Source organism: Nothoprocta perdicaria, unplaced genomic scaffold, assembly GCF_003342845.1.
Source record: "Nothoprocta perdicaria isolate Ctin4 unplaced genomic scaffold, notPer1 scaffold_173, whole genome shotgun sequence".
Taxonomy (NCBI): domain Eukaryota; kingdom Metazoa; phylum Chordata; class Aves; order Tinamiformes; family Tinamidae; genus Nothoprocta; species Nothoprocta perdicaria.
Genome location: NW_020454905.1, coordinates 1,275,725 through 1,288,534, shown reverse-complemented (window position 1 = coordinate 1,288,534; position 12,810 = coordinate 1,275,725). Strand labels below are relative to the sequence as shown.

General features: G+C 37.0%; 1 protein-coding gene across 1 annotated transcript in view; it reads right to left on the bottom strand.

Annotated features, from left to right (window-relative positions):
• THSD7A (thrombospondin type 1 domain containing 7A) overlaps positions 1-12,810 on the bottom strand; it is a 199,692-nt gene that overhangs the window by 16,427 nt on the left and 170,455 nt on the right. The window contains exons 18-23 of the mRNA XM_026036254.1: positions 10,604-10,609; positions 9,751-9,884; positions 8,077-8,230; positions 7,079-7,220; positions 6,328-6,443; positions 1,440-1,557 (exon numbers count right to left, since the gene is read on the bottom strand). Coding sequence (XP_025892039.1) covers positions 1,440-1,557; positions 6,328-6,443; positions 7,079-7,220; positions 8,077-8,230; positions 9,751-9,884; positions 10,604-10,609 — 670 coding nt within the window. The remainder of the gene's footprint in view (positions 1-1,439; positions 1,558-6,327; positions 6,444-7,078; positions 7,221-8,076; positions 8,231-9,750; positions 9,885-10,603; positions 10,610-12,810) is intronic.

The following is a 12,810-nucleotide window of genomic DNA, read 5'->3' as shown; positions in this document are numbered from 1 at the left end:
ACTGTTATCAGATAATAATAATAATAATAATAATAATAATAATAATAATAATAATAATAATAATAATAATAATCATAGCTCTTGTTGATAACCATGATGACCATGAAATGGCCAAAGTTTTCAGTCATTTTTGCCTAGACGTTTCCATTTAATGCACTCCACAAGGAACACCATCAGATGTTTAAAAACTCAAAAAAGTCAGGTTTTATCAGGATAAAGACTAATGCAATTAATGCATTAAGTAGAAAAAACTTAAAGAAGTTAAATGAGAAATACTAGGTTTATAAAATTTAGAAAACCTTCTTTTTAAAATTCAGTTATTAACCTGTCCCTCTCTGCCCACTTTTTCTACCCTAGACACACTAGTGCTTCCAGATGTGGCTTGAGACTACACCAGCAGGATTACAGCAAACTATGTCCCCTACCACCATGAAGATTATTTTCTTCCAGCCTGCCTTACCCTGGAAGCACCCTTTCCACTGCTAGTGGATTTTTCTGGCTAAGCTCTCTCTCACTTTCCCACTACTCTTAGCTCACCCTGCAGTCTGGATGCTTTTCTCCCTGTGGATGCTCAGCTGTTTCCCAGAGAAGGGACAATTCTCTCCCTGTGCAGTCTTTCCCAGTTATATWGCACCATTTTGAAATCATAAAATATAATCAGAGAACAAAATACAGCAGGCAGTGATGTTTTTATATATATGAAGAGTACATCATTTTACTGTAAGTCCAATAGCTGACTGGGGATTCCATACACGGCTAACCATCAAATAGCTATACTGACATATCCCATATAGAACATATAGGGTTCACATGAAGGCTTCTACCTTTATCCTTTGGAAGTCTGTATATCTTAATTGCTTGGCACGATAGTCACTGCAAGTCGTTACTCTGAGAAATCAATATGCTGTTTCAGTACGGATAAACAGCAAGAGTTGCTCCATAGCTAGAGTGTGCCTTTGATATAGATTTAATTTTAAACTCTTGGATTAAAAGTAAATTTTGGAAAAATATAAATTAATGCAATTGCAGTGAACAGAACCTCGTCTCCCACATCTTCTTTCACGTTCGAGGACTACAGTTGCTGGCGGGTTTAACTGTGCTATTCTAAAGGTTCAGTGTTCTAATCTCACTTTTAATTAAATTTATGAGGGATATGCTCTCCTCTGAGAAATAAATAAGTGTTTATTTTGGACTCATCAGATCTCATACTTGAGATTTGAGTCAGRGATAATTCTGGACCAAGTTCTCATCCTCTTAAGTGAGGGTAGCCTTGCTGAGGCATATTAGTGCCATAAGTAAGGATGATTTATTTATTCATCATTCTTCATAACCAACCATGTTTTCTAGTTCTGCAAAACCATATATTATTCTTTTCCATGAAAAAAAAAAAAAAAAAAAAAAAGCTCAGAGTTTGAATTATGCTGGGAACATATACTGACCTGTAAGGCCACATGTCTGCGAGCACGCAGACCAAGGGGACCAGTCAGAGAGCTGACAGTTCACAGGGCATTCCACTACGCACGATGTGTTCATCTGCCACGTCTTCTCCAAGCCGAGCTGCAAGAAAATAGGCCATGCTCAGCACATCATCTCCAGGCTGTGTCACCAGTGTAGCCTGTGCATGTGGAATCTAAGATTACTAAAGCTTTAAATGAACTAAACACTTGGTCTTGACTAAGTAAAAAAGAAAACAACCAAGACATTTAAAATGTCATTTCAAGACAGTCCTAATGCATATGCTGATTTTTAAGTACGTACTTAGATGTCAGCATTTTTGTCAACTATTTTCTAAATCAGAGCTTGAAAATGGAAGGCTTCCAGTCTGTAATCTTACTTTACGCACTGGTAAAGGACTAGGCAATTTAAGAGGTATCTATACAGTTTTTTGAAAATAAGAATAAACAATTACTATAGTATCATCTGTTATAACAGCTGAACTTTAGTTCAAGGACATTCCTTAGACTAAAAAATTTAATTCTGAAATTAATATTACCCCCGGACAAAAGGAGAGAGCAGATCATGGTAGTCAGTTTGGGCATCTAATGCTGTAGGTGATAAAAGCTTAGATGAGTTTCAGAGAGACTGGGCAGGTGAATGGAAGAGAAATTTGGTGGCTGGTAGACACACAGGAACCATGCATGTCTAACTGGGTCAGAGATGAAAACAGCTGGAGACTGGGAAAAGAGCAGATGGAAGAATTGTAAAAAGGGAAGGAAACTCTTGCAGGGAGGACAGTGGCTGCTCCAGATATTCCCCACCCAGCTAGGGAAGACAAGAGAGATTCTGCCCCTTCCAAATGAATGCAAGGGAATAAAAGTGATAATCCAAATACTAGCATGGCAATAATGATCCATGCAGTCTGCACAGCCTCAAAATGAATTGAAAAGATAGGTGCCTTATAGAATATATGATATCAAATATGAAAGAAAATTAATTCTGCCAATATGAACAGCTTCCAAATATAAAAGATTGTCCTCTTCATTGTCTGCCTACAGTGGGCCTTGATCCCATGAGGCTTTGAAGAATTCCTGCAGGCTGCAAATATCTGTAAGTATATAAACCCCCAATGTTAAATAAAAAACAATGCTGGAGAGATTTGCTGAACGCTAATTCAGAAGCAAACTAGACATTTCCAATCTATTAATTGTAATGACTCCAAAGGTTAATGATATAAARCCAGCAGTTAAGACTTTAAAAGGGAAATAAAAACACTATTTCCTCCTAAATGCAAGCATGGAGCAATAATTAGGAACAACATTAACATGTCCTCTATAAATAAACTATTGCAAGTGCTGGAAATGTCTCACCCTGATAGACTCACCAAGGCTTAAATTTTCATTTGCAGTAGCAGTTATTGAGACAAATGGGGTTTTCGACCTCTGTTCCGCTTTATACATCAGAGAATGAGTATTTTGCTTTTCTCTGCTGCATAGCATAACCAAGCTGTGTCATGCAGGGGACACGTGACATGTTTGAGAAATCTAGAATTTGGATAATCGGGAAGCTAAACAGCAAGCTTTTTAGAGAGTATTTACAGCAAATATTTCTGAATACCGGCTTGAAAGGCGGCTGAATTGAGTCCTTGCCATTACAGATACATGACTGCTGTTTTGAGGCTCTTTTTTCCTCCATGTCTGGCTTCTCAGTTGGACTTTTACAGCTAGAGAAGGAAAAGCCCAAGAGCAGTATTAAAAGTGAAGAGGGAAAAAATGAAGATCAAATTACCCCCAGAGATCTGCCTTTTGCAAGTCTTAGATGCTGAAGTGCTTCTGAAAGGGGTTAGAAGAACATTTTGCAATTTTGCAAATGTTCTCATTTCACATTAATCCTATATTCTCTTCTCATGCATCTCCTTTCTTCAGTTGACAAAGGATTAAACCCTAGTGAAGTCTTGTACTGTACTCCTGGTTGGATGCAGCTGCACAGCAGACTGACAGACTAGCTTTCTCTGTAAACTCTGGGATGTGGTATCCACAAAAAGTATCTGTACATGCTTATACGGATGTTAGGTACTAAAGATTAACCTCTACTGCAGGTTAATCATGTAATCTGATCTAAAACAGAAAACTGATGGTTTCTGATATGTAATTAAAGGTAAGTGAATGAAAACAAGCCTATAAATATGCATATGACAAGGACAAGCTTGCTTTAGATGATTTGATTTTCAAATATTCCAGGAAAATTCCAGCAGAATTCTTATGGCGTGCTAATTCTACAGAGTTAGAGCCCAAGTAATCCAGTATTACCGTGTCTTGAGAGTTTGAAGGGAACTATTTTAACATAACTAGGCTTGGAAGTAAGCTCTAGGAACTGATTTATCCAGGCAGTAATCAGGATGATGGCCAGCTCCTTTAGCCGATTGACTGAAGTGAGCACAAGATCATATGGATCATACGGAACACAGCAGCAAAGCAACCACTACAACACAGCAGCTCTGAGGAAACTTAAGTATGCATATACCTGGAGAGATTGATAGTCAAGAGACAGTGTGTTCTATCACCTATCATTTTTGATAGTTTCTTAAACAATATACTGTGTAGAAATTAAAGAATAGCAACTGAGGGCCTTAATTTTTTAAGGAATCTGGGAAGGTTTAGCTATCCTCTTATTCACATCTAACAACACCCATCATAAGGCTGTAACTGTATCCACATCTTAATTAAACAACACTTGCACTAAATTGATACACTTTATACAAGCTCTTCGGATATTGGATACTGGAAATTCCATTAGTTCACACATCACAAGATGAATTCATCTTTCTCTTATCAACCACTCAAACCATACACACATATCTTTGAACCTTATTTAATCCCAATTAATCCCAGGACAGTGGAGATACATTGGCCTTGCAATACAGAAACACAATGAAATACCTCACAGACCACCTCTGATTAGATTAATGAGAAGGGCATCGCAGATACATGCATTTGGATAGCGTCTTGTATACTGTCCTCTCATGACCTGCAGTCAGAGTTCACTTTCACATCTTTAGAATGAAGGGGCTGGGAAGATCTGAGCAGCTTGGCTTTCTTGCTAATCAGGTTAACAGATTTGACTCCTCACAGTTATTGGATCAGCCTTTGACCTTGCTGCACTACTGCTTACACATACTTTATTTATCAAGAAGTCCAGACCAGTAAGACTGAGGAGCAGATCAGAGCTTTCTCCAGCACAGTGTACAGCCTAGCGAATCAGWAGGGTAAATAAGACTGATAAAGCCAGAATCCTGCTGCACCAATGTCTKTTGGCTGGTAGTAGTTTAGGAAATTCCTGTTTATTATCCCTAATTAGCTCTCTGGTTAATCATCTTTTTTTCTTAAGAACAAGAAAAAGTTCTAGAGGTTTTCTGCAGTGAGGTTTCATTTGTTCTAAATGTTAAACAAATTCACTAGTAAATAATAAGAAATTCCCTTTCATGGCTTTATGGTAGAAGAAATATATTTCCTCTTACAAAATCATGAAGCATCTTCTTTCTGTTGAAATATTAATTCCAACATATATATTTATTTATCGTGTCTTGGTATGGAATCAATACTGAAGTCTCTTACATGTAACCTGAGAGCCATTCTTTTTTTTTTTTTTCTTTTTAATGCATTAAACTATTAACTCAGAGAAGCTTGCTGGCTTCTTGAGTTTTCCCTGAGACAGAGATTGGCAAATGATTACATTTGATTATAATTCTAACAGGTGTGTGTGAAGGAGAGTCGTGGCAAAAAAAAAAAAGGCCGGCCAACATAAGGAAAAGGCTCTAGCATTGCTAAAAACTTTCAGATTCAGAAATCTAGGATGCTGGAGGGAGTTGGAGAGACATAAGTAGATTTTCAACTGTCCAAGGTAAGCGACGGTTTCGTAACTCACTCTGCTTCTGACAAGTCTCTCTTCTCCGTAGGTGCATCCTGAAGAGCACCTACTACCAAGGAAGGTCRCTTAGACTTTTCTAAGGGACAAAGCTGCTGTGGAGTGCCCCAAGCACTGTTTTTCAGTGACAATAAGTTTTTGATCTTAAGAGACCCAGCAGTAGTGGGATGGTGGTGAAGTAAGTTCAGTTACTCCCTGTCAGAAATGGGGGTAGAATTGCTATTTTTAAAATATTTTTATTTTTCATATATTTTTATATTTAAATGCTACAAATTGAGAATACTGGTTTTTTTTTCCTTTTTCCTTCACATTACCATCTCCATGCAATTTAAAACACTAAGACGGACCCACAAAGTGCCAGAAGAATACTGCTATCACGTTTGAACAGTTAATCGAACATTTACAAAATGGCCATTAAAATTAAAGGTGTCCTATCTGCTGAAGGACAATGCTTTCTTCTCCATATATGTTTCTGTTTCRTTAATATATCATTCTTACTGCACATTTCTCACACATTTCTGTACAAAGCACAGCTGGAGACAAGAAGTCAGCATTCAGCCCAGCTGCAGAATAGCATGTGACAAATATTTTCTAGCACATTGAGCAAATGATTGATACTGGCAGCTGTCCAAAGCTCTACACAGAAATTGTATCAAATTAGAAGTATGATTAGTATTCTGATTAAGATTTACTATCTTTATTCTACTTTATTAATTATTGTTTCTAAGTCATTTCCTTCAGGACATAATAATTAGTATTCCTTCATGGAAACACTTAATAGTTACCAAAGGAAATTGTATGAAAAAAAAATCCCTGATGATGATACAACTCATTTCAGAGGTACTTAACAACCCCTGAATAATGTTGAGAAACATCTGGTGAGGATGAGTTACACACAGGATAGGTTAGTTGCTCAGCATAAATTAGCACCTTTAGAAAAGCTCTTGTACACAGGTCCCCACTCACCTCTTCACAGTACTTCAGGTCAACTGACTTGCCATCACTGCGAACACAATCCAGCATCCGTGTTTTGATACCGTTACCACAGACAGCCCTGTCACTGAGCTGACATGTGCTCCAGTCTGAAACAAGGAAACCATTAGGGTGGCAGGCATTTTATCTAACAATCTTAATGATCCAATCTCACATTAATTCTGATAGCCTAAAATAATCCTCATAAGCAACTTTAACTCATGCACAGGCTTGTGGAATCCATCTGTTAAATGTTTTATGGAAATAGCCATAGATATTGCAATGTCACTGTCAGTAATATGATGCCTTCCTGAGAAGTACATATTTGGTTTTATCTGCATGCATTTTGAGCAAATAAAAAAAAGATCACAGAAATAAATTTCCTGGAATTACAACAGGCACACTAAACCGAATTTGCAAAGTCTCCAATAACATTTTCTCTGAATCAGAAAGCCTGAATCAGATTTAGGTACAAAGCACACAGCTCACCGCATAAGAACAGAAAGAATTAAAACAAATGGAACTATGTTATAATCCTTCTATCTCTCCCACCCAATACATATATATACATAAACTTCTCACCTGGAAAAAAACAGCAGAGTAAGAATTTTTTGCCATCTATGTTAGGCATAGGCCAACTGAAACTCATTCTTTTATGCATCTGCTCTACTAAATGTCAGAAGCAGCAGCATTCCTATAAATGTATTTTCCCAGGCAGTTACTGGACTGAAAAATCCCAAAATACCTGTCACATTGTAATCATAGTGGTAGCAGTTTTTGTTCAAGGTGCAGGGCTCTGAGTCGATGGCAGCAGGACAAGATTTGCCTTCATCAGGTTCTCTCAAAAGCTCTGCTGACCTTTCACGGACGTTGCTTCCATTGCAAGGCTTGAAATGGAAAGGAGAAACAGTTAGCTTTGGTCCTTTAGGACACTGATGCCTTTTCATGCAGTACTGCAACAAGTCTTTTACGTAACCTCTTCACAGAATGCAAATACAAAATAATGGCACCGTGTTGTCTAAGAGAAGCTGTCCTTGTTTATTCACAAAGAATTTAGTCGGTTGCTTCACCTTTGTAACACCCAAGATGAAATACTCTCTCATTACTCAAATGAGAAAATGGGAAAATATCATGATACCATCTAACTAGTTCATACTGTAGTAATAGTGCTTTGAAATTATTACACCCATGAATTGGCTGTTCATATGCACACTTCTCAAAAGACATACTATAGTGCACCACAGCCTGAGAACTTAGAGCTTAGAGGTCCTGAAAATATTTTTCATGCTTAAATCTGAAAAATGCTTTTCAATTTTCTTTCCTATTTTTTTTTGATATTTCTCTCTGTGTGCAGACACAGAATTCTCCTTATATGCTTAGTCTGTATCTGCAGTCTTTTGTAAGCTTTAGAAGCTATTATCATTTTTAGTATGGTRACTACACTGCTATAGAAAGGCCCACGGTTAGTCTGAAACATCAGACACTGACATATTAGGCCACTCAGAAGCTACCCAGTGGGAAGCACTTCCCAAAATAATTTTATTCTATGAAAATACTGGCACACTTTATTTACAACCAGCTATCAATGAATATAAAGATGACAGTAAATCCAAAGGCTGACATGTGTGTCCACTGCTTACTCAGCACCTCTCCACAGTAATTCATATAAATATATACTAACTAACTAAATAAATAAGATATCTACCTAAAACTGTAAATGTTACATTGAAATACACTCCTTACCAAAGAACATCGAGACCACGTTCCCCATTCAGACATGACACAGTCTTCAGGACACGGTAATGTGCATTTTCTAGCACCAAGCGGCATCTCTTCGGGATCACACAGATAGTCCTCTACAGTGTCAGAAGGACCATCCACAGTGTTTAACATGCACCTGGAAAAAAAGGACTGTACATAAACTGCATTTATCGTGGATTTTGTACAATATCTGTGTTCTATAGTATTCTGATCCATTTTAAATGTTTTGTCAGCATGTAACAACTCTCAACTAATTGCAGTGGCAGCAGTAAGTATTGATACAGATTAACCAAGAAAAGCTGATAAACCAGAAGTAGCCCCTATTTTACAGAGGACAGCCATAGAAAGAAATACAGCTGGAATGCAGAGTTCAGACATTGCCTACTGCTGATTTCCTGGGAGCTTCCAGGCAAGTGATCTACTTGACACTAACCCACCAGCAAGCCTGCGTAAATGAGTCCTCTATAGCTTGAACATGTGATCTGTGTAATTCAACCGATAATTTAAATCTGGACATATTAGGCCTTTTCTATGCTAAAGCCCTAATTCACACAGATGCTTTTTAATTATCATTATATTACATTATCATTAYATTACATTGATATAATAATCTGGAGGCCCAGTCAAGATTAGAACATRAGCATGCTCAGTCTTATAGAGCTGAAAAAGATCAGTCCTGGATCAAAAGATCAGTCACAGTATTTCCGGTAGTGCTAAAGTCTATTTTTTCCCATGTMAGTAATGATTAATTCTGATACTTTATATTGAAAGATTTTTTTTTAATAATTTTTAATAGGAATCTATTTAGTTGTCATTCTGTGAGAAGAGTTGGACATAGATTTTTCTAACATTGGTCAATCTTCTTGAGGCAAGTATTTATCCTAAAGAAACAGTGAAATTTTGAACAAAATCTCATAAAGTGCAACTGTTCCTAAGTACTTGGCAAAAATGTGTCCATTTAAAAGGCTAAAAGTTCTCTTTACTGCTCCTGGGACCTTCAAAATAAATTCAAATTACATTTTTGTATTATTTAAATTTATAATCTTAAAATGTGTGTTGCTTTGTAGTCAAACCCCAGAAATTAATACACATTCAACTGCTCTTCCTGCTGTGCATCACATCATGTGAGACTAAATTTAATTAGCCTTTGATTAGAACTTTGAGTGGATGAGCATACAAGATGCTTGGAACAGGTTCAATAAACAACAGAAGATGTCTGGTCCCTCCTATTTCATTTCATTTCATTCACTTTTGCCTTTCCTTCAACAAGAGCTACTTGAATGTATATGTACTTAGAATATTCTGTTTTTTTTGTTTTTTGGTTGGTTTTTGTCTTTAGGTCATAATTTCATACAGAAAGAGGGCCATTTTGTCTTTCAGAAAAAATGTAAAAACATGTTACAGTATTTGTTTTAGTATAAAAATATAATACACATTTGTTTATTAAAAAGAAATCAAGGTCTAGATCCTTAACCAATGGGTAGATCTATACTACATTTACTGAAGCTATACACATTTATTCTGGCCTAAGTTCTAGTCCAATAGACCGTGGACAGATTTATSCTACACATGAGATAGAATTACATAGAATTAAATATCAACATGATTCAAAGTGAAGCTTCTTCTCTAAACTTGGGGAGAAGCAGTGCTGTTTACCTGACTTTCCTGGTCTGAACACCTTCTCCACAGTTCTCCTTTAAGTCCACATTGGTCACTTTGCAGATGCTCCAGGGCTCAGTAACCCATATGTACTGACTGCAGTCACTGTGGCAAGGCACTACCTCATACACCTGGAAACCACAGTGGGTGTCAGTTTTATTGCACACAAGTAAGATGAACAGGCAASAGTGACCATGCTGATACAATACAACAAAAGTATTGCTACTGCTCTGTTTGGTAAGAGTAACCTATGATAACTGGCTGTCTATAGAAGTTGTTGATGAAGAGTTTGTAGCAATAATACAGGCAAAATACCTGCTGCAAAACTACAGGAATAAAAAAAAAAATATATGAAAAGCTAGGACATCTCTTGAGAGAATCCCTTTTTTCTCGATCACTAAGCCTTTGCTATACCATTTCTACTGATAACACCACCGTGACTGACATGTAAAATCTTCAATCTGGGCTAAGGGTCTGATATACTTTTTGGAAATGTGGCCCCCAAAGTACATTTTGTACTTCAAATCTCCTCTCAACTATTCCATCCTCCTGTTATTAGTCATAGGGTTTTTGTTATTTCTAAAGACAGAGGAGTTCACGGTAAATGATACTAACATATACTGCTTCATTTACATTAAAATATTTTTAATTGTGGATACTTAAAATCATCCTAATATATTTTGCACATTGCTATTATTATCAGGCTTGGTTCAAATATAGATTTGAAATATCACTTTGTATAGTAACTTATATAGTGTTCCATACATTTCTATAAGATACGTTACGAAGGACAGACAATGCAATGAAGAAGCAAATGTTAAGGCTATCTCTCTATTTTAKAAATGCTTACCTGAGCCTGAGGAAAGTATTTTCATGAACCGAAAAGTGAGAGATAAAAAGAAAGAACGATTAGAGTAAAGCATAGGTATTCATATGGCATTCATTCAGTTTTTATTATAAACAATATTCTGCAACTTCTGCCAAGCAAGAGGCATTACATTTTTCCTCTTGCATCTCTCTTACTATCATGAGACATTCTTTGTGAGAAGCCAGTCCCTAGAAGAAAATAAAATTACTAGAGAACAAGTAGAGGGAAGTGACTGTAAATAAATTAGTTTCTATTTCAGGCATTCCCTGGCACACCATAGAACTATTTTCCTTTTTTGTGTGTTATGAACAYTGACTGTTCACCAACTGGGAAATCTGACTTCCCTTTGGTGAGAGAAAATTCCATTTCTGAAGAGGATACTGGATTTTTCTATTAATTACAGGTGTTTTGATGCCATTATGTGCAGTAAATATAAGGGAATAAAAGCAATTGGCAGTTTTCATTCTCATAGAGTTCTCATAAAGTATCTTAATTACACACAGATTACTTACTTAAAGCCTGGTGCCTCAAAAATACTTTATACCAGCTAACTTGTTATAGCCAAATTGATAAAGCATTCATCTATTTAAAGCATTTATCAAAGTTAGCACAACTGATATATAAAGAGAATCTAAAACTTGGTCCTTAACAAGTGCTTGATATTTTTTCTAGAAACATTAAGTAGAAAGAGGGCTGATGGTTTGGTATTTTATCAGTCGACTTGCAACAAAAAAGATTTCTTCACAAGAAAAGAGTACCCTGAACAACGAACATGGAGTGAATCTCCTAGATCACTAAGCAGCTAATCAGCCCAGGCACAACAAATCCAGTGCAGTCAGGACATTTGGGCCAACTTTGAGCTACATAAGCATTAAGCTTGATGTGAAGATGGACGGTGTAAACTCATTTTGAACAAGGAACWGGACTCACTGCACACCCTGTGCATGGGACATTTATCTTTGTCCAGGATTTCCTAAATGGAATAGGGAGGCTATAGTTTAGGGGAGCATCCCTATACAGCTCACTCTGGTGGGCATCAGAATATATAAAGCCTCCATATCCATCAGCTTTTCCAATAACAGAAAAATGGGATATCTTGTCAGAAAGCCAAACCAGAACTCTGTGTGAGGTTGTATTTGGTGACAGTCTCTTGATATTTTCTGTAACCATGATTGTAGGCTGTTATAATAAAGTATAACAAAGAATTAATTTCTAACTAGGCAGGTACAGACACAAATAATGCCTGGAGCCAATCAAGAGAGGGATGCCCTTATTTATCTAACAATCTTAGATTAGCCTCTTCATTTGAAATTCTCTGAAGATCATGAATGTGATTTTATAATAAATCAGATTCTAGTATTATGAGCTGGAAACCCACATTGTAGCTGTAAAAGGATAATTATTTTTCCAATTACCTAGATGGAAAAGAGAGTAACTCTTTGAAGTTAATGTCAACAAAGTTCCCCTCTTACAGTATTCAAGAGCTTGCCACTTGCTATGATTTTCCTTGTGAATTTTCTATGTATACACATTGCCAATATATGAGGCAGAGCTATGACAGTCAAGTGAAAATAAGGACACAATTTTTAGCTGGAAAGATGGTAGTTTAGAATGCGAAGAATGAGAAAAGCAGTTTATGAGGTGATTCAAATTATGTCTTCTTCTTCTTAGGCTTGTATGAGCTATTTAGAAATAATTTACATTAAAAGCACCATCTGCTATTGAAACAGGCACTCTCATGGTTGGAGTGCAGTCACTCCTGTCTTCGCTAGAAAGAAYGGGCTACTCAGCGTGCTTTGATTCCCTCAGTTTGCTACTTGCCTGCAGCTGCGATGATTTCTAGCTCAGGACAGGGGGTTTGGAGCAGGGGACCTTCAGCAGGTACAAAGCCAGGAGCCCGGCAAAAAATGGGCTGGATGCCACATCCAGCACCTATCGAATTTGGGACCCCCTCCAAAGCACGGACAGTCACACACACCAGCCCAGACAGATGCTGAGCAACCTGCTCTTCAACTCTATTGACATATTAGCATTTGATTCCAAAGTTTTGTTGCCCTTCCCATTAGAAAGTTTTCCTAAGGCTTAACCAAGTCTGCCTGCAGCAAAGACTACTGTTTTTTATCCTATCCATGATGGCCATGGAAAATAGGTTATTGCTTCTTCTTTGCAACAGCCTTTTCTGTGCATGC